Here is a 26,160-nt window from a genome sequence, read left to right as displayed (position 1 = left end):
TTTAAAATGTATTCCTCTCTCACCAAGGAAACTGACTTTTAACTCACTGTAAAACTTACAGTTGTGGCTATAAATGGAATGATGTTGCATGTTACTTGCTTTGCATAAGATCCCATATTCCTAGCTGACACTGGGTGGAAACGGGGCGGCCCCATCTATCCTGAGGGGCAGCACTCAGAGTCCCAAGTGGTCCCACGCAGCTGTGACCTCCAGCTGCTTGGCACTCATAATTTGTCTATTTTTGTTTTAAAGATCGGTGTAGCATTTTAAATCATCAGTGGTCATTTTTTAACTATTTAACTTCCATAAAATACTGAGTGTAAAAAGCAACTAGATATCAGTATTATCATATCTGTGTTAACTTTAAAGTTTTACTTAAACACTTTTTCGTGTTTAAAAATACAATGGAAACTTAAGGGGTCATTGGACAGAGAGAAGATTTAGGTGTAGGTTACCAAACAGAAACTAGAGAGCAGCAACTGATCCAAAGAGATAAAGCTCAGAGGAAAGTCAGAATATGGATATGAAAACAAAAAAATAGAAGTAGACAGACAGATGTATTCTTGGGTATCCTGAGAACTGAAAAGAGGACACTAGCTTTTAAAAAAGCAGTGATTTAAAAAATAAGCTCAAATTCATCTCCCATACCATACTGTGACTTTTTCACAGTGGTCTGCACAATTGTACAGACTTTGCTCTCAATGAATGGACTTTTCCTTATCTCACTCATCTGACCTTCTGAATGATGTGTGTGTGTGTGTGTGTGTGTGTGTGTGCGCGCACGCGTGTCTGCCACTCTGTAGTTTACAGAGCTTCCCCTGAAATTGACTGGCATTATAAGCTACTATCACTTCTCTGGGGATCAAGATTGAATGAGAAAAATGAGGTTCTGAATCATTAGTATGTGAAATTTAGTTTGTGGTAAGCACAGCTGTAACTATTAATCACTGGGGCAGGAATATCCAATTAATGGAACATTTTGTATTCATGTGCACATGCTAAAAGCTTGGGTAGTGGTTGATAGACCTTTTCCTGGCTTTTGCAGCACATAAAACCTTAAATATTCATGCTTTTAGAGACTTGTCAGTGTTCAGACAATAGCTAGCATCTTCAATGATAAACTCTAGCTTTCTTCAAAATGTGACTTTTATTAGGATGAAGAGTGTGTCCCAAAATATAATGCACTTGGATTACTCATTTGGCAATTCTCATTACTCATACTCATTTTCTGTATTTTTATCATGCCAAATATATTTTTCTCTTGCCGGGTAAAATAGATTGCATTATCCTGTTTCATTTTAATACAGGTCTTTCTGTGGCATCAAGAATTTCAGCCAGGCATTACTGCGTGCTGGAGTGATTATTGATCATTATATTTCATGATTAAAGATTATATTGCTACTTATAAGTGAAATGCATTTGAGATTTGAGGACTTTTAATTATGTAAAGCTTGCCTTTTTATTTACTTTGTAACTTAGGAATCTTTCTTCTAATCTTCTATTGATTAATAAAATTTTAGTCTAAGTGGTTATAATTGTTACCCTTTCCCTTTGACTTTGGGACTAAGTTCCTTCCAAATAAATGAAGTGAATGTGCCATTGTTTCTCAAACAAAATAATTCAAGATGTTTTGGCCCTTGTACTAGTGGATAGTATCGCTTTGAAAGTATCTTCAGTTACCCACTGCAATGCAGAGCACCAGGGATAACGAAAAGGTTAAGGAGGAACACAGGCTTTGAGTGGGTGGTATGCAAAGGCCTGAGAATCTCTGATGGGCTGTACTAAACTGTAGAAAGTCGGGAGGGACTTTTCATAGATACTTAGAGGCACTGTCAGGCTATACCTGCCTAGCAATCCCCCCCCCCCCCCTAATCTTACAAGTCATGCCTAGAAACATGAATCTTAAACTTTGAGAATTAAACTTCCTTGCTTTCCCTCCTCTCTTTTGAAAGCTCCAGTATGCTTTCTTAAAGGCCAGGTAAATGTTAATATCCAACTTTTGCTAAGGTTAAGTTTACATTTGTGGTTTCCACATCAGTTGTAAACTCAGGAAGAGATGATGTTATAGCAGAGGTGATTCTCTTCACGTCTAAAGGGATCCTAGGATGCCTGGTAATTAACTAGAAGGCAAACCTGGCCCAGTATGCTCTAGCTCTAGCCTTTATCTTGGTAGCATGAGAAACTGAATGTGTTGGATATATATATTTGATTTTTGTTTATTTGATCAAACACTTGGAACTTTTAGTTAGGAGATAGGGTCTTGATCAGTGTTCAAATATTGTTATAATGACTGGTTGATGTTGTCATAGTTTTCTGGAGCAACGTGTCTTATCCTTCCCTGTGTGTGTGAATCATCTGTGGTTCTTGGTAGAAACCTACACAGTCTTGTGTAGGAGGATCTGGGTAATACTTGCGATCTGCATTTCTTACAAGCCTTTTGTGAGATGTCTCTGTTGCTCTCTCCAGACTACTCTGAGTACAAGGCTTAAGGGAAGTGCTTTCAAATCTGACTTATGGTGACGATGGAAATGTTCTGTCTTCACAGTGCACTGTGGTTGCCATTAGCAGTATATACTTTGGAGTACATAGGAACAACTTTCAGTTTTGCTATTTTAATTAATTTAAGCTTAAATAACTCTACAGTCTTGAATATAACAGAACTGTTAATTTATTATTTTTTTTAAGAGAGTATTCAGTTAAGGGTTTCATGGTTAATAGAAATGGCTCATGTAGATGGCCATGGTTTGTTGCTACTGGATTTCTCATCTACTTGAACTTTGCAGACAGTATGTATTCATAGAGTTTCTGGGTTGTGAGCTTCCTGATGTTAAAAGCCTGGTTGATATCGGGTGGTTCAATGTTCCTCCTTTCTTGCTACACACATGGTGCACAGTACAGCTGGCCAAGAAACTAGAAGAATGAGCAAGCATTGGTGGCCCACGCCTGTAACCTTCACTACTCAGGAGGCTGAGATCTGATGATTGGGATTCAGGCCAGTCCTGGTAGGCAAGTCTGAGAGACTCTGTCTCTGTCAGAAGACTGAAGTGGTAGAGCTCAAGGAGTAGAGCTTTGTAGAAAATAAAAAAGCCAAGTAAAAGCACACACCTGAGTTCAAGCTTTAGTACTCGCACAGAGAAGAAAGAACGGAAGAAAGGATAGGAGGTAGGGAGGGAGGGAGGGAGGAAGGAAGGAGAGAAGAAAGAAAAAGACAGTTGTGATAGCCCTTTGTGTTTCAGCTTCTGTTCAAGTTTGTCCCTGGGAGGAGGGCTAGAACTTGGCTGACGCTTGCGTGAGTATTTTGTTTGTGTTTCTGTCCTGCTGGTTTTTTAGTTTACATCCTGTTGAATACAGTGCACTTAATATTCCATTGATTTCAACAAAAACATCCATTTTGCTAGGTACTAGTGCTGTGGGCTCTGGAAAATAGCGATGAGAAAGCAAAGTTATTGTCTTTTGGACTTTTTCTTGACCTGGCAACAAAACAAAATAAACAAAAACCTCCTTCTAAAAATAACTATGCCTGGGTTTTAGGACAGGTATGTATGTTGAGTCCTTATCTGTGATTTGCCTAAAGGACCTAGGCAGAGAAGGAACAGTTACGTTGTCCAGTAAAACCTGTGGCCTTTTATTCAGAATCACTGAGCTACTTTATTTTATTCTAGTCACATTTCAGCTTCTAGTAACCAAGCTTGTAGTGCATGTGCCAAATAGTTCTTGGTATTTTGCTTTTCTTCAAGCATTTTTTCAAATATATTTTTTAAACCAAAGTGTATGAAAATTTGTGTCATGTTCTAGCTCTCAAACAAGATGAGTCTCAGAAAAGCCACAGTTTTCTGCAGTTAGTCTTGGGCAGCCTGCTCCTTTCTTCATGATTAGATGATATTATTTTTCTATTCTCTTATTTTATTACAGTCCTGTCCCATGTTGCAGAAACAGATGGCTGTTTAATACACAACCCAAAGAAATCCTAAAACCAATTTTCTTGACATTCAAAGTATCACATTTTTTTCTGTGTATTAAATCAACAGAAAAAATGCTTAAAAATGTAGGCAGTGCCTCCTTCACAGCAAAAGTACCTTTACCAAACAACAGGAAACAATTCATTAGAAATATGACCAAGTACACAAAACAGTAGATAAGATTCCTGATAGAAAAGAACATTTTATAATGGAATATAAATAGCTACGTCTCAAGTATATATTTTTCACGTGAGAGAACTCCTTTTATTCCTCCTTTCTGTTCCACCCTACATACTTTACAGTTTTGCATTCTGTTAAGGGAAGAAAGAATTACAGTCAGGCTATATAAACTCGTTATTAGTTCGCATTCAACTAGTGTTTGGTTTATATTTAGGTAAGTGCTACAGTTCTTTTTATACACTTAGCAGATCTCTTTCTCACAGATATTATACCACATTTGGGCAGGATTAATTTGGAAAGGCCTTCTGGAAGATTCTTACCTTAGTAATAACAGAAATTGCCTGACAGAAAGGCACAGGGACAACAGCTGGATAAGGCCAAGCACTGGCTTTGGTGGAGAAATGTTGGAACTGGAGGAGAAGTGATAATGGATGGGAATACCAAATGAAGTAGATGGTCCTGAGAGTGCAGCAACCCTTGCAGCTTTGTTCTAGTCCAGTCTGTTCTGCCTTTGCTCTGATCCAGCACTCACCATCTCTACTTCTGCTGTTCCCAGAAGTGTCTGCGGTATTCTAGAGTCTGTCTATGCTCAGATTTGCCTCCTTAATACCTTATTTTACTTGTTACCAACGTGGCCTTTTGAACATGCCAAACAGACTTGCCTGCCATGTTCTGCAGTACTATTTTGAACTTATGTTTTAGCACATAGCTGCAATCAATAAATGTTCGCTGAATGTGTGAATGAACTTTGGAACTTGTGGATAAATAATAGTGGATAGTATATAAAGGTATACATGACTCTGTTTTTACAAAGAAACAGCAAAAATTTTTCTTTTCTTTCTTCCCTCCCTCCTTTCCATCTACCCTAATTTCCTCCCTCCCAAGCTTTTTTCCCTTAGTTCAGCAGAGGGATTTCTAAAAGAACCACTTTGATAGAATCAATCCGACATTTGAAGTAAAGGATCATGATTAATATTTTGAAAGGTTTTGTTCATTGTTAAGGATAGTTTAAGAGATAGTAAGAAATGCAAAGAGGAAAAGTAAACTGCTCTCACAGTGTAACAAAAAAGCTGTTTATTTGGGGGAAAGAAAAAAGGTTGCTAGTAGGCTGTATTCTGTGACATGTCCTCAGAACAAGGCAGATTATTGAAGCTGTTGTGCAAAAGCTACCGCTTAGATGTTCCATTTCAAAAATATTTCGTGTCTTAACTATTATTAGAAAGCATAGTCTCAGCCTGCTGTGGTGGTGGTACACCCCTGCAGTCCCAGCTACTCAGAAGGTGGGAGGCTGCATGTTTGAGTTCAAGGCCAGCTGGAAAAAATCATGGAGACCCTATCTCAAAAAGGGTGGGGAGTTTGGGAGAGTTGCTCAAGTCGAAAAATTCTTGCTTAGGAAACTCCAGGCTCTGGGTTCAATTCCCAGAATCTCCCTTTCCTCCATTGGGGGCAAAAAAAAAAAAATCTTACCACTTAGTGCCACTTAATTTTTTTCTAAAAATGTATTTCAGAGTTAAAAGACCATGAATCGAATCCTTTAAACTCTGTTTTACTAATTTTATCTCCCCAGTCAGACCTTCATTTAAAAGTTTGCTTTTATCTGGATGCTGGGGCTCATGCTTGTAAATCCTAGCTGAGATCTGGGAATTGTGTTTCTCAGCCAGCTTGAACTCAAACTCTTATTTCCAGTGAACCACCAAAAAGCTGGAAGTGGAATCATGGTTCAAATGGTAGAGTGCTAACATAGAACATAAAAGCTGCAGGGACAGTGTCCAAGCCCTAAGTTCAAGCCCTAGGACTGGCATGAAGAAAGTTTACTTTTTTAGAAACTTATAAGAAACATACTTATTAGACTAGCAGAGCTGGTTAAAGAGTCAAGCAAGCTATGGGTCAGGGCCTTTGATCTAATGTCTTTTGTTTGGATCAGCTGCCATGTGATAACATTAGTCACAACCATTTGCCCAAAACGAATGTACTTGCTGCTCCGTTTTAGGGGAATAGTTCACTGAAAAGAATTAGAAATGGAATGAAGGCATTAACAGACTTCTTTGAGGCTCTTCCTCTTTGATTTTCTAGAAATTATTTTATTTGGGGGCATTGCCTATTTTCACAGTTATTTTATAGATGAAAGTTGAAACTGTTGGAGCAGAATGGGTTCCCAGATGATAAAATCTAACTTTTCTTCTCTGTTGAGTGTGTGTCACTGTAGTCATTTCTGGTGTTATATGTAAACATTTAGCTTCAGCGGGCACTATGTTTGCTTTTTTAAAAAGAACTTTTTTTTTTTTTTTTTTGCCAGACCTGGGCTGGAGCTCAGGGCTGAGCACTGTCCTTGGATTTTCTCAAGGCTAGAGCTCTACCACTTGAGCCTCAGCACCACTTCCAGCTTTTTTCTATGTATGTGGTACCGAGGAATCGAACCTGGGTCTTTGTGCATGCTAGGCAAGCACTCTACCACTAGGCTAAACTCCCGGCCCTTAAAAAAACTTTCTGATGAGTTAAAACATACAGTCTTTTCAAGTTTTAAAATGTAAACATGCTATTCATATTGACACATGTGCTTGCATTGTACGTAATATATGGCTAGGGTTCTTTTGATATTAGTAATGAGGAGATGTGATTTCTTTTAAGGATAGGCAGTGAAAGCAAGGCTCAATAAAGAGGAAGGAATTGCAGTTAGATATTGGTAGGTAGAAATAATGCTATCATTTGGGATGGCACTGGTAGGGAGAGCATGATCATTTGAGATGGGAACAAGTATATCAGATTGAAAAAAAGGTAGAAGAAAGGCAAAAGGAATATTAAGTTCAGAGTGTCCATACAGCTCACTTTACTTCCATGATGTATCAGCATTTTGAGAGAACTTTTTCAAAGTACACATGTGTGGCACCCACCTTCAGCTTAGAAGCAATAGTATAATATATTTGAAAAGGGAGTTGAGAGAGACTGTGGGAAAGATGGCTTAGAATTGGAGCAGAAAAAAGCTAAAGCCATCTCTATTAAGAGATGACATGACATTGTAGGCAAAAAAATCTTAAGAAATGCATAGAAATGCTATTAGAACTAAAATATAAGTTCCACAAAGTAGCAGGGTATAAGAGCAGTGTGTAGCAACTAACATTTCTATGTGCTAAGAATGTGTGATCTACAAATGAAATAAAACAATTCCATTGATAATATTAAAAACAATACAGTAGTTATAGGGAATAAATTTGACCAAAACAGCCTGAACCCTTTTACATTTAAAACTATCAAACAAGCCAGGTGTCAGTGTATCATACATATAATCCTAGCTACTTAGCAGCCTAAGATCTGAGGATTGTGGTTCAAAGCCAGCCTGTGCAGCAAAGTTCATGAGAGTCTTATCTTCAATTAACTACTCAAAAAAATCTGGAAGTGGTGCTGTGGCTCAAGTGGTCGAGCTCTATCTAGTCTTGATCAGAAAAGCTCAGGGACAGCGCTTAGGCCCTCAGTTTGTGCCCCAGGATGGGAAAGTACAACATCAATAATAAAAGAATAAAACAAATTATAGCAAACATTTGTTAAAAGGAATGAATGATAGTTAAAGCAATGGCATGACAGTCATGCTTGCGGATAGAAGGTGTAACAGCATCGATAGAAGAATTATGTTTCATTAATTTAAATTCCTCTTAAATCTCAACTAGATGACAATTTGAGCCTAAAATTTATATGAGAAATGAAGAGGCGTAGAGTGGCCCAAACAGAACAAAGTTGGAGGACTCTTACTTCCAGATTTTAGTTACCATAGAGCTACCATAATTTAGACAGTGCTATACAGCAGGAAGATAGACATCTGCCCAGCTGCAGTAACGATTTCATTTATGGGTGGTAGATTTTCTGCAGTGAAATCAAGGAAGTTAAATTGGGAAAAGAGAATAGTTTTTTTTCAGCTGATAGTGCTGGACAATTGGGAGAGCACATGCGATAAAATGATTCAACTTTCTATTCATGCTGTATACAAACATGAACTCAAAGTTGATCACAAATCTAAATGTAGCTAACACTGTCACTTTTTTTTTTTTTTTGCCAGTCATGGGGACTGAACTCAGGCCCTGAGCACTGTCCTTGGGCTTTATCAAGGCTAGAACTCTACCACTTGAGCCACAACCCCACTTCTAGCTTTTTTTCTATGAATATGGTACCGAGGAGTTGAACCTGGGTCTTCGTGCATCCTAGGCAAGCACTCTTACCACTAGGCTAAACTCCTGGCCCCTAACATTGTAACTATTAAAACAAATAAATAAATGTTTGTAGCCTTGGAATTGGCAATGATTTGTTACATTTGACAAAAGTATAAACAATGGCAGAAAAATTGATGAGATAGATGAGGGGTGGGGGTGAGGGGAGGGAAATGGGGACCAAGACATGAGAAAGGGTATCAATGTATGTGAATTAATGTACCTCCTATCTGGCAAATATAATGTAACCCTTCTATTAATTACAATAAAAGTATATGAAAAAAATAAAGTGTTAATGTTCTTAAAGATACCATCATAAAATATAGCTTACACAATGAAAAGATATTTTTAAAAGATTTTTTTTACAACTAAATGACAAAAGACAAACGATTCTGCATCAAAATAGGAAAAATTTGTATAGACCTTTCTCTCAAAATGATATACAAATGATCAATAATGATAGGACAGAATGCTCAATATCATGGGTCACTAGGGAAATCCAAACCACAGTAAGATACCACTTCATATCATCTAGAAAGTCTTTAGCAGAAACATGAAAGATTGTGGAACACTCATGAATATTGGTGTAAATGTAAAATAGTACAGTTGCTTTGGAAACTATTTGGTAGCTCTTTAACACTAAGGATAGATTTACCATATGACCTAGAAATTCCACTCCTAGCCAAGAGAACTGAAAGTATATTTAGATACAGAAATTTGTATACATATTCATTATTCATAGTAACGGGAAAGTGGAAACAGCTCCAAAAGGTAAAAAAATAAAAAAAAAGAAAAAGAAAATGTGCTGTTTCTGTATCATCTGATATTATCTGGTCATGTCATTGAATGAAGTTCTGTTATTTACTACAACATGAATACATCTTGAAAACAATGTGTTAAGGGACCAGACACCAAATGCCACATATTTTATGACTGCATTTATATGTAATCCCCATAGCCCATTCCATAGAGACAAAAAGTGGCTTACTAGGGACTGAGAAAAGGGGAAGTGATGAGTAACTATTAATGATGTGAGCTTTCTTTTTGGGGAATAATGAGAAGGTTCTAGAATTAGGAAGTAGTGATGATTACACTGTCTGTATTAAAGTGGGCAAAGTCAGAGTAGACCTATCTCTAAAAAATATACAAATAATAAGTAAAGATATGATAAGTAGTGATAGCTACTCTGAATCTTAGAAGAGGGAAATAAATCTTCCTGCATTCTTTACTAAACAATATAAAAATATTATCACCTATCATTGATGAGGATTCTTGTTTATTTTAGCTGTCTTTCTTCTCACACTCTGGCTTTAAGATATTGCTTCCTTTTTGGATTCAGCAAGCTGTGTTTTGTCGTTCTGTCTGGAGGATGTATGGAAAGTGCTACCACAGCAGATACGTGTTTCTTTGATTCCATCAGCATTCGGTTTAAATTCAATTTTGAAAATGTATTTCAGGTTATTTAAAGTAATGAAATATGAAGGAAACAGCATACATGCTGAGATGTATGATTGCTCTTGATCAGATTTCAGCATGTGGAGTCCAGTTAGTATATTTGTGATGCTTTGAATCTTGTCTTTCATGCCTTTGTAGAGTATGTGCCTGGACATTCATGAAATGTTTCATTAAAAAGAAAGCCTTAGCTCTGTATAAAAGCAACTCATGTTCTTTTTCAAAGCAGGGAGTCTGTATTTCTTGTGTAGATAAAAATTTTCTTGATATAATAAAGAGAGCGCTGGATGCTGGTGGCTTTTTCCTGTAACCCTAGCTACTCGGGATCTGAGTAGTTACTGAGATCTCAGGATAAGAGTTTCAAATGAGCCGAGAGCCGGACAGGTGATTTATCTCCAATAAACTACTCAGAAAACACTGAAAGTGGTGCTGTGGCTCAAATGCTAGAGCTCTAGCCTAGAGCAAGAGAAGCTTGGGGATCGAGGCCAAGTTCATAGAGAAATTGGATATTGTAGTTGTTATCTATAAACTCTCAGTTTAATTATGTTTTTGATCATCAGAACTTCCCATTTTCAGTTTTCACTTTCATTTTAGTAAGACTTTTTGAATTTGGTCTCTGAAAGTAAAGGCATACAAATTAAATATTCTGCTTATGTTTTGGAGTTAGGCATGGGATACCAATTTATGAAATTGATAATCTCATATGTGAAATTGAAAAATGTCAAACACGTAGACACAAAGACTAGAACAGTGGTAGAAGGGCAGGGGGTGGGAAGATACAAGCCAAGGAAGGCAAAATTTCAATTAGGGCCAATACATTCCAGGACATCTACTATACTGTATAGAGACTGCAGTTGACTGTACTTGAAATTACTACCATCAACATTCTCAGTGCTTTTACTTTCCTTCAACATTATGCAAAGTACTGAATATATTTATTAGCTTTTTTTGTCAGTTAACAGTATATACAGATATCAAAACATGCTGTATTCCATGAATATGTATAGATATGTATAAAACATACATCAGTTAAAAATAAATGGAATTATCATTATTTTGGCTGTTAACGTACTGGAAATATCTCTGAACAATTCAAAATTTCCTATTCCATTTTTACTTTATTCTCATTCTGAAAGCATATCCTCCCCCCTCCAAAAAAAAATCTGACAGAGAAAGTGAGACTTCTAGTTGGAAAAATATTTACTGACTTTATATAAATAAAATTTTTTCCTGAGTCTCTGTTTCAGATATTATACTACACATTTGTAAGGTTATTTGGTGTTATTCCCAACATAAATAGTATTTCATTAGTGCTGTCTGGATGGTGATATTTAATTCTTGCAAACGGAGTTGCTGCATCATTGTATGTGAGACTTTATGAGAAGAAAGATTAAATATGGCATGTAACATTAGATTGCCTCCTTCTGTGCAGAAACTTCTATGATGACATGCATTAGGCTAAGTACAAGGGGCTAGTGGAAGGCTCTGAGACGTCTGTGTTACAGGGTATTGGAAGAAAGAACATGGTAAAGGAACCAAACTGTTGCATGCCTGATATGTGTAGATGTTTATTACCATCATCACTCTAATGCGCTAAAACCAGTCATGTTTCCTGTTCTGTTCTGTGTGTAGGTGATCATGGAGGAAGCACTTTACTCCCACCAAATGTCACTAATGAATTTCCAGAATATGGGACCATGGAGGACGGAGGAGAAGGCCTGAGAGCTTCTCTGGAGTTTGATGCAGAGTCTCTGCCATGCCGCCCACCAAGGCAGCAAGGAGTCCATCTTCTTGCTGGCCAAGACTCTGGGCTCAACAGTGTTACCGAAGGACCAAAAGATTTCCGAGAGACCCCCTCTCAAAGTCACCTCAAGGAACAAAGTTTACAACATATTGACTCTTTGATTTCAGCTCTGAAAGCCACAGAAGCCAGAATAGCTTCAGAGACATTACAAGCTACCAAGGTACTGGACAAAGATGTTTCTAGTATTTCAGTTCAGCAGGTGGAAAAGGAGCTGGACATTGGCAGTCATAAGACACAGAGAAGCAACAAATTAGTCCCTGCTGGCCAACAGCACTCACCAGATATACCTCTTTCAGCAGAAGTAACAACTGAGGAAGATATTTATTTGAGCATCCAGGAGGATCTGACTGCACTATTAACTGGAGAAACTCAGGCAGAGCTTTCCCAGGTAACTAATAATGAGAGACAACGGGCTGTCTGTTTGCAGGAGCCACCGGGTCCTGTGTCCTCTCTACAGAGCTCAGCTGTAACCTGTAACTCTGCAGATAGCATTAGGATTTTGCAAGAGAAGAGGTGTGACCTTGGGAGAGAGCGTGTTGGGGGATGTGATCACGGAGGGCCCCTGGCACGCTCAGGCCGGATCAAACATGTGGAATTTCAAGGAGTAGAGATACTGTGGACAGGAGGGAAGAGAGAGACCCAGCATCCTGGAAACTTTGTGACATCAGAGGAAAGGACAGCGTCGCCTGTTAACAAAGAGTTTTCCAAAGGTCTAGGCCCTCACATCTCAGCTTCTAGCTTGCGTAATTCTGGGAATGTTTGGGACAAAAGCTGTAAATCTCCTTCAGAGAGGCCTGGGACTAGCTCAGGGACATTGTCCCCTGTGCCTTTTGTTGAGAGCGGAGAAGATGACGTCTTCTTGAAAGAAAACAAAGACCACCTTGAGAATTCTGACCTAGAGCAAGAGAAAGAAAGGTGAGTTCCTAGGGTGGCTCTGCTATTTATGATGCCTAGAACATGCGCACTAAACCCTTGTCCTGTGATTAATGTACAGTTCTGCCTTTCCCACAATATATCAGAGGTTCCAGTTACCTTTGGTTCAGAAATATCCAGTGAAGAATTCCAGAAGTAAGCAATTCATAGTTTTAAATAGCTTCCATTATAGTATTGTTAGTCTTGAAAGTGTTTAACTTATAATTTAAGGATGTATGTAAAGGTAAAGCATCCTGTACTTGGAGTTCCATATTATCCTGTCTCAGGGATCCACTCAGGGTCTTAGACTACATCTCATGCATTAGCTAAGGATTGCCATATATGGCAATGGAAGGCAAGCTATCATGAGCCCGGTTCTTCTCAGATTCTAAGCCTCTAAGACGTGAAAGTGATTGGTAATGAAGTTGTCCATTAAGTATGGTCCAGGGAAACAAGCTTTGAAGATACTAGGAACACTAACTTTGTGAACCCCTATATGACATTTTGTTATATTTGACATGTTCAGGTGGTTTTTCTTTCGAAACTCATTATTTTCTAATAACATGAAAAGAGCTGGATTCTTCCTTCAACATATCCTATATAGTCATTACATCCTAACTGAGGCCTTTGCTCTAAGGGCGAAGCTGTGTTGCAGTGGTTGTGATGCGGTGGGCTCACAGTCCAGGCTGCTGTCACGTGTGGACAACAGAGGCTCTAGGTTTGGGCCCCTTCTATTTTCTGGGTTTAGAAAGGGCATCTCAGAAGATGCTTAAGACAAGATTTCTAACTCTTGTTGCATGGTATTCACATAAGAGTCCACGTAATCTCTCAATTAGTATTTGTTTAGATTTATGGCCTGGATATGTAAACTTGGTGTCATAGGTTCATAAAGTCTCTAGACTCTCTCAAAAAGCAGCGTTGATACACAGGCATTTATATTCCTAAGAGTACACATTTCTGCTGTTGCTTAGGTTATTAATTCATTTCACTTGTCCTTTTCCTTTTTTCTTTATTTCCTTTGTTTCCTGTTTGTCTGTTTGCTTTTTGGTATTTTTTTTCTTTCTTTTTTTCTTTTTTTTTTTTGCCAGTCCTGGGCTTGAGCTCAGGGCCTGATCACTGTACTTGGGCTTTCTCAAGGCTAGAGCTCTACCACTCGAGCCTCAGCACCACTTCCAGCTTTTTTCTATTATGTGGAATCAAACCCGGGTCTTCATGCATGCAAGGCAAGCACTCTAACCACTAGGTCAAACTCCTGGCCCCACTTTTTGGTATTTTTTGACTTAATTTGTTGATCTTACTAGATACCAGTCATACAGGAATGCTGAAAGTATAGATTGGTTGGTGGTCACTAGCCTCTTGGAATTAACTACTAAAGAGTAGTGACTGTTAGAAAAGAACACAGACATAAAAGAACCATTTGAATGGAATGATGGTCAAAGCTAATTGAGTAGCTGTCTTGGATTTCTGTGGGAATTATAATTAAGTTGAAATTGAAATGAATGAGCCAGGTAGAGGAGACACTTTGATTCCAAGGGCACTGGGAAGGCTTTAAAATGCGTCAGCCCAGGATACTAGGTGATACTTGGTGAACTTTTAGTGATTTAAGCTACCAAGATAACTGTACTGTTAAATGTGAGTTCTGGGAATATTTAGGAATAAAATTTATGAGATGCTTGATAGACAAATCCTATTTTGATTCCTCCTCTTTATAGGAAATGGAGGCTTACAGGTTAAAGGTACTTAAAGTGACATAGATAGTAGTTGTTACAGCCAAAATTCAGCTTCAGGTTTTTCTCTCTTGATCTTCTGCTCTTAACACTTTTACCACTTATCTCATTTTAACTTGGCTTTGTCCTTTGTCATTGCCATGCTCATTTTTTTTTTTTTTTGGCCATTCCTGGGGCTTGAACTCAGGTCCTGGGCACTGAGTTTTCTCAAAGCTGGTGCTCTATCACCTGAGTCACAGCACCACTTGCGGCCTTTTCTGTGTATGTGGTACCAAGGAATTGAACCCAGGGCTTCATGTGTGCTAGGCAAGCACTCTACCAACTAGGCAACATTCTTGGCATATATGCTCATTTTTAATATTTGGTGAACATGATACATTTACAAATTATGCCAAAATTTAGGACTTACTCTTTCATATTAATTTGTAAGACGTTTTTACCTTCTTTGGCTAGCTTGGTAGTTGGCATATCTGTTGCCCTCCTTTCCTTCCCCTCCCTCCCTCCCTCCTTCCCTCCCATCTTTCATTGCTGTCCAACTTCAGATCTGAAGCTAAGCATTACCACTTTATGTCAGCAGAGGGCAGCCCTTGGATTTGGATCTGGTCCTCTCTAGTGCATTTAGTCTTAAAGTATTTAATAGCTGATGAAAGTTAAGTGTATTCTACTGGAATGTTCACTGCATCAAGCTTACATGGTATGTTTATCTGCCTCTTATTACTAAGACTATGACACTAGTTCTATATAATCTAAAATTGTGGAGAAAAGCTGATTGAAATGAGAATTTAATGTTTTATTCTAATGTTCACCACTTGATTACATGTCTTCACATATTAGGGACTTAATTTGAAGCATTATTATTTACAGGATAGTAACGTGTATGCTGATAAATTTTTTAAATATATTTTTTATTGTAATTAATAGAAAGGTTAATTATATTTGCCAGATAGAAGATGCATTAATTCACATACATTGATACCCTTTCTCATGTCTTGGTCCCCATTTCCCTCCCCCCAACCCCCACCCCTCATCTTGTTTTCCCCCCTTTCCTATCCAATTCCAAATAACCAAATACAAATGTATCCAATATGCTGATAATTTTTTAGCCCAAATATGTTTCATATGTTCCTTGTCAAATATGTTATAGATATAAAATTTTATCTATAGGTCACTTTATGCTTTTAGAGGAAAAGTGCTAGAAAAACAAGCTTAATCTTGAAAAATGCTCCCGTTAATTTACTTTCTAGGCTTCTTGAACAGGAGGAGCATCTTCAGGGAGGAGATGATGATATCCTTGGGCCCGGATATACAGAAGACTCCACGGATGTGTACAGCTCCCAGTTTGAAACCATTCTGGACAACACTTCATTATATTACAGTGCAGAATCATTGGAGACATTGTATTCAGAACCTGACAGCTATTTTAGCTTTGAAATGCCCCTCACCCCAATGATACAGCAACGCATTAAAGAAGGTGGTCAGTTCTTGGACAGGACCTCAGCGGGAGGACACCAGGATGTTCTGAGCGTCTCAGCGGATGGTGGGATCGTGATGAGCTATTCCACCGGGGTCACCAATGGGCTGAATGATGTCAGCGATTCCATCTACACCAAAGGAACCCCGGAAATTGTGGTCTGGGGAAGGTACTAGTCCTGATTTCTTTCATTTCTTGGTGGTTCTTTGGGAAGTATCAATGTGAAGTACAGTTTGAAGGCATCTAGACAGTTTTTGTGGATTCAAACAAATGGTGTAAGAATGGATTTGTTTTGTAAGGACAGGCAAGAATGTATCTTAGCGATTTGCCAAACTGGTATTCTACCTGCTATTATTTCTTTGATTAGTATATGTGAATGGATACTGAATAAATCTTTGTGGTGGTAAGTAGGCTCTGGCTCTGATGATGTAGCTCTGGTATCAGTGCTTTAGAGCTGTGAAAGAACTTGAGTCAGATATGGACATCAGTTTCTGACATGGAACACATTGTTTGCTAGGCCTAGAGATTCCTTAGTTGTAAATTAAGGGTATTGGATTAGAGTGGCTGTCAAATGCAAGGTCTTCTCTTTGTTCTCTGAAGTGCTTTTCTGTCTATCTGTCTTCTTCCTTTAGAGATTGGAGGGAGAGCTAAATATAGATATTTGGTAAGATTTGATTTCTTAGTAAGGCTATAAAAATAGTACTTACAATATTTATATTAAGAAATATGATGTCTAGTATATTTAAGTATTTCTGGGAAACAAAATAATTGCCTATTTATTTAGTTTTATTTTTTGCCAGTCCTGGGCTTGACCTCAGGGCTTGATCTCTGTCCTTGGACTTTCTCAAGGCTAGAGCTCTACCACTTGAGCCTCAGCACCACTTCTGGCTTTTTTCTATGTATGTGGGACCGAGGAATCGAACCCGGGTCTTCATGTATGCTAGGCAAGCACTCTACCACTAGGCCAAACTCCCGGCCCCTAATTACCTACTTATATATTACTTTCTTTTAAATTTCTTCTTGCTTGTGATCTTCAGATTATCTGTCTGTCACTTAACATATCTGTCAGTGATTAAAAATGCTAAACATTGTCAGTTTAGCTTGGATATATTTTTCCTGTGTGTGTGTAGGTGGCATTGGAAAAAAGTTAAATGAGGATAAATGATTTTAAAGCTATTTATAAAATTCCAGTGCTTCTTTTTAAAAGTCAATATTCAAAATACAGGTTTCCAATGAACTTCGCTTTTGGAGTAGGTCACCCCATGTTGGCATTTTCTATATCCAGTTTATAGGTTTATGATGCACTGGATAAGAGAATTGAAAAGGGTACTATGTAACATTGTAGTTATATGTTTCCATGTGAGATAGGTTGTGGATAGCTTTTGTCTTATTGAGTTACAGTGAGATAATGAGAAGAATGCAAAGTCTCAAAAGTAGAGGACTTTATTCTGAATTAACTTGGAAAAATCATTGCGTCCTTAACTCTGTTTATATCTTTGTAAAGTAGTGAAAATGGTAATCTGTATGCTATGTGATGGGGAGACATAAGATAAAGTTCCTAGCAGTGTTTGGCACCAAGTAGGAGCTTGAATATGAGACTGAACTGTAAACTTCCTGTATGGGTTGAGTAGTGTTCAGGGTTGGTCCTTCAGAAGAGGGTGAGGGAAGGACCTTCATGAAGAGGATGTCTCTAAGGATGTGGGGGTGGGGAGGAGTGTGTGAGAGCTGAGTATCATTGAGTTGGAGGTATCTTTTTTGGGAGTACCCCGAGGGGCAAGCAGGTATCTCTGAGAAGTATTGCCCCTCAGTGGAAGAAGCAATTTTAGTCCTTTGCTCTACCATCATCCCTAGTGACTAGATTGTGATTAAAAAAAAAAAAAAAAACCACAGAAGGGTGCACAGCTCTTGTCATTGCTGCTTCAACCCAACGTTCTGGTGAAGTAGAAGTTATCAAGTCAGGAGCTGCAGTGATTTGTGTTGAGGTATAGATCACTGTCTGAGGTGGTTTGGGACACAAGAATTTCCCACAGAAACCACCAGGAGTATATCAGTGAATGCCAGAGATGGGTATCAGTGAGTCAGCGCAGGAAGGAATGGATGAGAGGTATATTAGCTGGATGGCTTGTGCACTCAGAACAGGTGCCAGAACAGGATGCATGGGTATGAGTCATCGGTATGTACAACATGCAGTGGTTAGAAAGACAGCACTAGAGTAGGCTATTGTGTTTTTGCACTTCAGATTAAGACACTGTGATCCTTTCAGCTGTCTCAAGATACACCACCTAGATAGAGATCTTGCCTATAAGTGAAAGAACAAATTAGAGTTGCCTGAGAGATGAGCCAGCCAAGTTTCTCACCTACCTTGGCCCCAGCTCCTGCAGGGGTCACTCTTCTCTTCTAGCAGGACTTCACTGCCAGTGACAGGGGCAGCTTAACAGGATACCTCATTCTGTGACATTTAGTGTGTGGTTATAAGTAGATGGAGCTTTCTCATGTCTGTATTACAAAAGGTATGTAGGGGACAGACACATGTATCCTAGGAAGTTGGGTAGAAACTGGAGAAGTCTCTTTTTTAAAAAAATCTACTCTCTTAGCCTTCTTTGGAGAAGATGCTACCCCAGAGAAATACTACAACTTAGAGCAGGAAAGGGGCCTTAGATAACCTTATTTTATAATAATGAATCGGTGTCCTAGTTTGATGGGTAGAATTATCCAAAGCCACATGACTGTCTAATGAAATGTCCTATTCCTGAATTCAGGTTGACCGACTCCTCCCAGATGAGGTCATTTCACTGTTCCAGGCTGCTGGGTCACTTATTATTCCTTCTTTGGCTCTGTTTTCTTTCATGCCATATGTCCATAGAGCCAGAAGTCTGTGTTAGTTTCTTTTTAAGAAGTTAAATTCTAAGCGTGCTGTTAGATGGTGAATTTGAGGACCGATTTGTTGGGTTATTAAATGTTTCTATAAAAGCAATCAATGGACATCTTTTAGAAATTTCCTCTCCATTAAAACACTTCTCTGTAGGTGTAAGGAAGTTGACACAGTGGTATTGAGCCTGTTGATATAGACCAGTTTGATGACTGTACAGCTTAATTGACTTTCCCCAGCCAAGCACTCTGGGCTGTTTAGCATTTGAAGATGAGAACATTCTTCTTCTTCTTCTTCTTTTTTTTTTTTTTTTGTGTGTGCCAATCCTGGGGCTTGAACTCAAGGCCTGCACACTGTCCTGGAGCTTTCTCAAAGCTAGAGCTCTACCACTTGAGCCACAGAACCACTTCCAGCCTTTTCTATGTATGTAGTATTGAGGAATCAGGAATCGAACCCAGGGCTTCATGCATGCTAGGCAAGCACTTTATCATTAGACTGAACAACTCCCGGCCCCATTCTTCATTTTTATTAATAAATAGGATATTTATAAAATAAGAATGATCAAACAGTGCATGTGCCTAGCATTCCATCTGTGTCCATTCGTTTCCCTGTTTACTAGGTTGTAGACTAGGGGTCTAGATTTACCATCTAGAGGAAACTCTTAGGAAAAAGCACAATAGCAATGAGTCTAAATTCTCTCCTACTTTGATATTCCTTGGGACAGATGAGGGACTTCAGTAGTGAAGTATTGATTTTTAACATGTAAAGTCTTAGTTGTCAGCTAGTACAACTATTATAAGATTCCTTTAGCTAATGTCTATAAATAGTTCTAAAAATCTATAGTCCATAGGTTTTTTTTTAATTTGAAAAGAGTTGGTGCTTAAATCTTATAATAAACTAGGGGAAAATAAAGAAACTATTAATATTCTCATTTTTAAGACAAGGAAACAGAAGCACAGAAAGGTTAGGGTGGTTACACAGATGGTGAAATGTACATATAACACTTGAACCCAGGCAGTCACCTCCAATGCCTTTGTTCTGAGTGGTCTGTGCTGAATTAGATCGATAGAGTATATGTAAAGTCATAATTTTATGTTAGATCCTAAAATAAAATAGCTTGAACAAAACAAAAATATATTTGTTTTGGCATGCTTTGGTATACTTTTAAATCCTTGCCTCTTTCCTTGTGTTTTTACTTTGTTACGAAAGATCATCTCAGTGGCTGTGTTGTGCAGTGATTTCTTCTGAGCACAGGATAACATTATTCTCCTTTGCACTGAATCCTTAAAGCAAGGTGGAAGTTGTTGGGAACTGTGATTAGGATGTTGGAGTGCTTCATCTTTCTTTCCTCCCCTAGGAACACCTTCAGTCTAGATTTCAATCCTTCTTCCCTGCCATTCTCCTTGCCAAGTCTGCAGAGAAAATCCCTCAGATCTTTGATATCTTACTATCTCAAAGGAAGGGCATTTTTTTTTAAAGCATCTAGGTCACTATCTATATTTTAAAATAGTGTATACCTTCGTGATGTTCAGCAGATCACACTTTGAAAGATGAAAGCTTCTTGAAATCCTGTAACCAATCTGGACAGGAACAGTTAAATTCTCTCAGGTGCTCTGACTGTTGACCAGGGAGGGAGCTGCCTGTCAGCCAGGAAATTGCTCACCCAGCAGTGTAACACAATATTTTAATGAAGAAGGGCAGAATAGCATCCCTTCACTTCGTGGTCCAGCTTCCCAGCACTCAGACCCACAGGGGGACAGCAGTTCTGTGTAAAGTCCAGTCACATGGCTCCAAAATTAGAAAGGATAATTGGAGACTTACAGTTATACATGTTCTAATGGGTTCCTTTGTGTCTGGGTGCTTCTCGCTTGCTGGCTTATCAGCTGATGACCACAACTCCAATCAGTAAGTTCTGAGCTGAAGATCACAGCTTGTCATTGTGACCAGGATCTGAGTTGAATATTGTTCATTTCTCTTAAGCTTCGCTTTGACAAAAGGAAAGAGTTAGCAAATGTAGTAAAATGTCAGGAACTTCTCTCGTGCCATTCTAAACTGTATAAAACTGCTTTGGATAATTAATTTTATAGTGTTACAGGTATGTTTGGTTTTTGTCAGCTTCCTTGTTTTTCATTCCGATATTGCTCAGTATACTGAGGAATTCGGCCAAAGAGGTGAATTGCATCTGTGTGCAACTGATATGCCTAAGGAAAGTGCTTCAGTGTTCAGCTCACTCTGAGTCTGAGTTGTGGTTTTCTGTCTTCCTCTTGTTTCCCTCACTTCTCAAATGGAACGCTGATGTTTACAACTATGTGTTTTCTTCTCCTGTTTTCTTCTTTCTTTAGTGTTCTGATTAGGAAGAAGTCACATTAAGGAAGAAATTTGTTGAAGTGTGATTTCAGTTTTTTTTTCTGGGATTCAAGCACAAAACCTTTAATATTCATGAATATTAAAACATGAGATTGAAATGATAAGGTGTTAAGCTGGCGGTAGAGTAAACTGTTTTGATTTGGTGATATCATCTTCAGAGACTGAGCTGTCCTTGGACGCCCTGCATGGCTTGTCTTTTGGAACTGGAGGCTATGGATTGGTGTGGCTCTAGTAGTCTGTTTAATATTTTTTTCTTTTACAGCTTAAATTTTGTTCTTTTACAAAAGAGGTTCTCATTTTTCTCTTTCTAGCTTCTCAAGTGTTGTAGTTGTAACTTTTTTTTTAAACCACAAAGGAAGAGCTGTGCAGTGCTGAGAGTTGGTTTCACAGCCTATCAGTTGTGCTTGGTTTTGAAGGCATGTAATTGTGAGTACATACATAAAACCTGCAATCCCTCCAAGTATAAAATAGAAATAGAATGACCCATTGTAGAAGAAGGAGAAGAAAATGAAATTGAGAGATTTTTTTAAGAATACAAAGTGGACTAACAATGAACTGATATGCAGTAGGAGATGATGAAATGAAATGATTGTCAATGCTAGTAGCCACTGTGCCATGTGCTCTAGCTACAGCCACCTCTGAGCAGTCCAGTACCAAGTTCTTCCAGCTCTGAGTCTTTGCAGACACATTTCTAGACTTCTTGCAGTACCAACTTTCCTTTTAGAAAGTGTAACACCCTGTGGTAGACTGGAATGCATATGGGGCTTGCTGAGAGCTTGATCTGGGGAAGTTTTCTTCATTCATTCATTTCTCTTGATTTTTTATTAAGTAAAATGGGAAAAGCCATCTAACTTAATAGTATTGTTGTAAGAATTTGCTGTTTGTAGTTGGGTGTGGCAGCTCACGCCCTGTAACCCTATCTACTCAGGAGGCTGAGATCTTAGGTTCAAGCCAACCCCGGGCACTAAAGTCCGTGGGACTCTTATCGCCAATTAACCACCAGAAAACTGGAAGTGGTGCTGAGGCTCAAGGGGTAGGTGGTAGTCTTGAGCTGAAGAGCTCAGGGACAACACCCAGGCCTAGAGTTCAAGTCCCATGGCTGATCCAAAAAAAAAAAAAAAAAAAAGAATTTGCTGTTTGTATTTTAATCCTGTTACGAGTTACACAGGGTATAATAGTCTAAGGAATAAAGAAAACACCTATTTTTTTTTTTTCTTAAACAGATTTGTTGAATGCTTGCATATATGCCATGTGGGGTTTAGTTAAAAAGACTGTGACGTCAGCTTTAAAGGCAGGTTGCATTTGTTGAGAGCAGGTCTGTTATTAATGGAGGCATGGGGGGTGTGGGATTGAAGGTCATTATAGTCTTCAGTTGGGACTTCCAGCTGTGGGAGTGAGAAAGCTCTCAGAGTCAGGAGTGGGACAGGGCTAGGGCTGCGGTGCTCACATGTGGAGATGTGGAGCACTGCTGGTCACCTACTAAATTAGATTTTGCGTCTTAAGTATACAGGTGGCATACCTTGGTCACTGAGGAGATCTGGACTATGATCAGCCACCTTTCAGTGGAATAGCTGTAGAACAGTGATTCTCAAATCTGACGGTACCTTGGAATTACATTAGGAAGTCTCTCAAATTTTTACTCTCTTAAGATTCTGGTGGCACTTAGATACCAATTTCTTCAAATCTTCCCCAGTGATTCTGATGTGACCTCCTTGTTATGGCCAGGTAAGATCTTTTTAGTCAAGCAGCGTAGATATTATCTTAGACCTTATTAGAAGCATACTTCATACTGGGTCTACTGAGTGAAGGTGACATTGTAAACAAGTTCATAGGTTAAAGTTGGAGAAACATTTACTTGGACCTGACTACAAGCAGATGTCCTGAGGAGGACACAGTTCCTGTTCATAGGGGCAGCAGGCCTGTGAGAGGTAAGTGTGCTTGAGGAAGGGAAACTCCTAGCCAAGGTCTGTAAAAAGTATGTTCCTGGCAGTGACTCTGGAAGTAACTTCTGGTCTCTCTAGCATAATTACATAGAATACCACACCTTTTTCTAAAAATATAGGGGCTCATTTTATTTTTAAAATTATATTTTAATATCTTTAAGAGAGTGTACAAAGGAGTTATCATTTAATACATCAGTTTGTAAGTATAGTGCGTCTTTATGTCACCCATATAGGGACTCATTGACTTTCCTTCTAGAAAATGGTATTGTTGTGTTTTCGATCTTAAATGTCTCCTAAACACAAAGTATTGAAGGCTTGGGTCTTCATCTGTGACACTATTGGCAGGTGGTAGACCCCTTAAAAGGTGTGACCTGGTTGGATGAAGTGAGGTCATGGAGGGAGATATATTCTTGAAGGGAATATTAGAACCCAGGTCTCTTCTTTTCTCTGCTTCCTGGCTGGCTTCTGTGAAGAGACTAGTTTTGCTATAGTCTACAAGCCTTTGCTCATGATATTCAGCCATACCACATGGCCAGAGTGATGAAACTAAGTGACCAGGAACAGATAACAGTTTAACAACATTTAATGAATCTGTAGTAAATGTCGAACTGTTACTATCTGTAAAAAACAATGTCTGAACTATTGTTTTTAATGTCTTCAGAGCAACCAGTATGAATGGTCTGTGATAAGATAAACTGAAATTGCAGATCTGTAATAATTCTGAGAGCCTTGTATTACTTGAGGGTGAGGAGTAATAGTAGTATATTATCTTTCTAATTACTAACCCCGCCACAACACAAGTCAGGTGAGATTTTTTTTTTTTTGCCAAGAATAATAATTTAGACTTTAGAGAAAATAGAAGGTATTGAATAATTACATTGTGAATCAAAGCTGTAAAGATCATTATTCATACTTGGCATTTCATTTAACAACTATTTTAGGTTTTACATAATATCATATTTAGTTATAGACTTGTCCCTTTATCATTGGATAAAGGGACTTCTCAGGCCCTAGTTTGGGTCCTCAAAAAACCTCTGGCACCATGGCTGACACATGTTGGACCCTCAGATTTTTCTAAATGAAGAACTGAATGAGCAGCTGTTCTCTGCTGCTTAGGTGTCTCTCAAGAGAAGGCCAGTAACTTCACAGGTAACTCCAGTGTAGGCCCTGTGGGCCTGACTGGGAGGTCCTGGGTCTGGAGTTCTTCCCTGCATGAGAATCATGCAGACTTTTCTGGAAGTGGTGCATTTTGTTGTGAGGGTTGAAGGACAAAGTAGATATGTGTAAGAGGCTGTGTGGAACTAGAGCAGAGGCAGTAGCAGCTGCTTAGATTGGCAGCCGGAGTAGAGAATTAGGGTTATCAGCCTATTTGTCTCCTGTTAATCTTTCAGCTCAACAGGTGCCACTCCAATGAAAAGGCGGCCAAGATACAAATGATTTTCCTTTTCAAAATTTGGTCGCATTTTAGTTACACCAGTAAGTGTAGAAAGTAGAAAACACTTTACCTGCTGAAGAAAGACAACATTTTGAGTGAATGTTCCTTCTTTGGTTGCTTTTTCTTTACCTCCCTCCCTCCGACACAGACCTGCTTCTGTGAACATCCACTAGTGTCTTCATACATGGTTTTGAATTTTACATAAAATGTTATCTTCTTTTTGTGATGCTGGTTTCTGCTTAACATTTGGAAAGGATTTTTTTTTTGGCTGATAAAGCCCTGTTCTATCAGTTTAAACTAATTGCTGTATAGAATTCATTATAGGAATGTATTACAACTTAACATTTCCATTTTTCTATATATGAGCATTTTGGCTGTCACTTGTATTTTTATTATCTCAAACAGTGTGAAAATTTACACATATTTTTAGATGTGGTGTTCTGTGCACATATGGATAAATTTCTGTCAGCTAGGTATATATTTAGGAATAAAAATGTATGGTAAAGTTTAATGATTTTCTGACATGCTAGGACATTTTTGAATGGGCATATTGTACAGGTAGTTTTTAAGTTATTTGTTGTACTTCCATTTACGAGGTAACTTTTAAGTTTTTTCTTTTTGTTTAACGTTTGGTTCTTTAATGTTAATTCCTTTATTCTAACAAAAATAGCACAGCCAAAGGAAAAAACAGCTCAAAAAACATTCTGTCAAAGCTCGCTTTGCATTGATGGAGACTCTGCTATCTATTAGTTGGGTCTGGCGGCTGTGTCTGGATCCCATGCCCAACTCCTGTTGTTTCTGGTTCTCTGAAGCATCTGTGGCAGTTGTTGCCTGAGTCTGACAGCTGTGACTGAAGTCTGTCCACTTCTGGCTGTCTGAAGCAGGATTTGAACAAAAGGACAACAAACGTTTTCAGATTAGTGACTGCAGAAAAACAACTAAAATCAGAATGAAAAATATAAAAGTATGAGTCACCAAAAGGTGCATTTAACAGTGCTAAACTTTATGTCACATAAATTAAATTAAATCTGTTCTGTGGGTGGGCTACTTCCATTATTCCTTTAGGGCTAGAATATGTGTGCTGTGGAAAATAAATTATGATCTTTACCTTAGCAATCAAAAAACCTTTAGTGCTATGAAAGAAAAATGGTGATGAAATCACTTTTTTTTGGTTTTGAACAGTGTTGACAAGCATCTTTTTTCCCCCTTACATGATAGTTATTCCAAATTTACTGAGACAGGTTGCCTTTTCTCCCTGTCATCTGCTGGAGGCTGGCATTTAAGGAGTTAAATGGGAGGTTTGTGAGGTCATGTGTGACCTCACTGGGTCTGGACTTTTGAAGCTGGTCTGTTGGAGGGAAGCTCTGCTTAGTGAGAAGGGAGGCTGGGAAGAGGGGAAAGGACTCCTTCAGCTGCCCTTTCATTTCCTCCCAGAGCCCCAGGACACCTACAGCGGAGAATGTCACTGCAGAGTCAGTGTGTAGCAGTTTGTACTCTCCATAGAAGCAGCTTTAGAAGTACGTTAAAGAGCCCTTGCAGAAGATGAAAGTGTGCTGAGCAGATGGAATGGGAGAATGCACGCTGTCTTCCTGACAAGTTTGTGGACAGTGCTGACCGAGGTGACTGCAGTTTGGTTGATTTCTGTTGTCTGATTCTAGCCAGTCTGGTTTAGGTGGTTGGTTCTGGGCTATGGATAGTTGTAATTATAGAATTTTTTTTGCATTTTAAACATTTCATTTTAAATAAAATATAGAGAGGTCTTGAAGAGATATTTAAAAATGATTAATTTATATATACTGTTTTCTAAATAAGGCTGACAGAAATGAAGAGAGTATGGTTATTACA

The 26,160-nt window shown here is 38.6% G+C and overlaps 1 protein-coding gene across 4 annotated transcripts in view; it reads left to right on the top strand.

The window, feature by feature from the left end:
- Psd3 (pleckstrin and Sec7 domain containing 3) overlaps nucleotides 1–26,160 on the top strand; it is a 285,771-nt gene that overhangs the window by 68,574 nt on the left and 191,037 nt on the right. For 3 of the 4 annotated variants that reach the window (XM_090354241.1, XM_090354243.1, XM_090354242.1), the window contains 2 exons: nucleotides 11,420–12,506; nucleotides 15,475–15,870. In XM_090354241.1, the coding sequence (XP_090210367.1) occupies nucleotides 11,420–12,506; nucleotides 15,475–15,870 (1,483 nt within the window). Of the gene's footprint in view, nucleotides 1–11,419; nucleotides 12,507–15,474; nucleotides 15,871–25,683; nucleotides 25,935–26,160 lie in introns of those variants that run through there. The other variant, XM_090354245.1, reaches the window with a different exon arrangement.

The sequence above is a fragment of the Megascapheus bottae genome, chromosome 20, assembly GCF_031878675.1.
Source record: "Megascapheus bottae isolate mThoBot1 chromosome 20, mThoBot2.hap1, whole genome shotgun sequence".
Classification (NCBI taxonomy): domain Eukaryota; kingdom Metazoa; phylum Chordata; class Mammalia; order Rodentia; family Geomyidae; genus Megascapheus; species Megascapheus bottae.
This window is presented reverse-complemented; position numbering and strand designations above follow the sequence as displayed.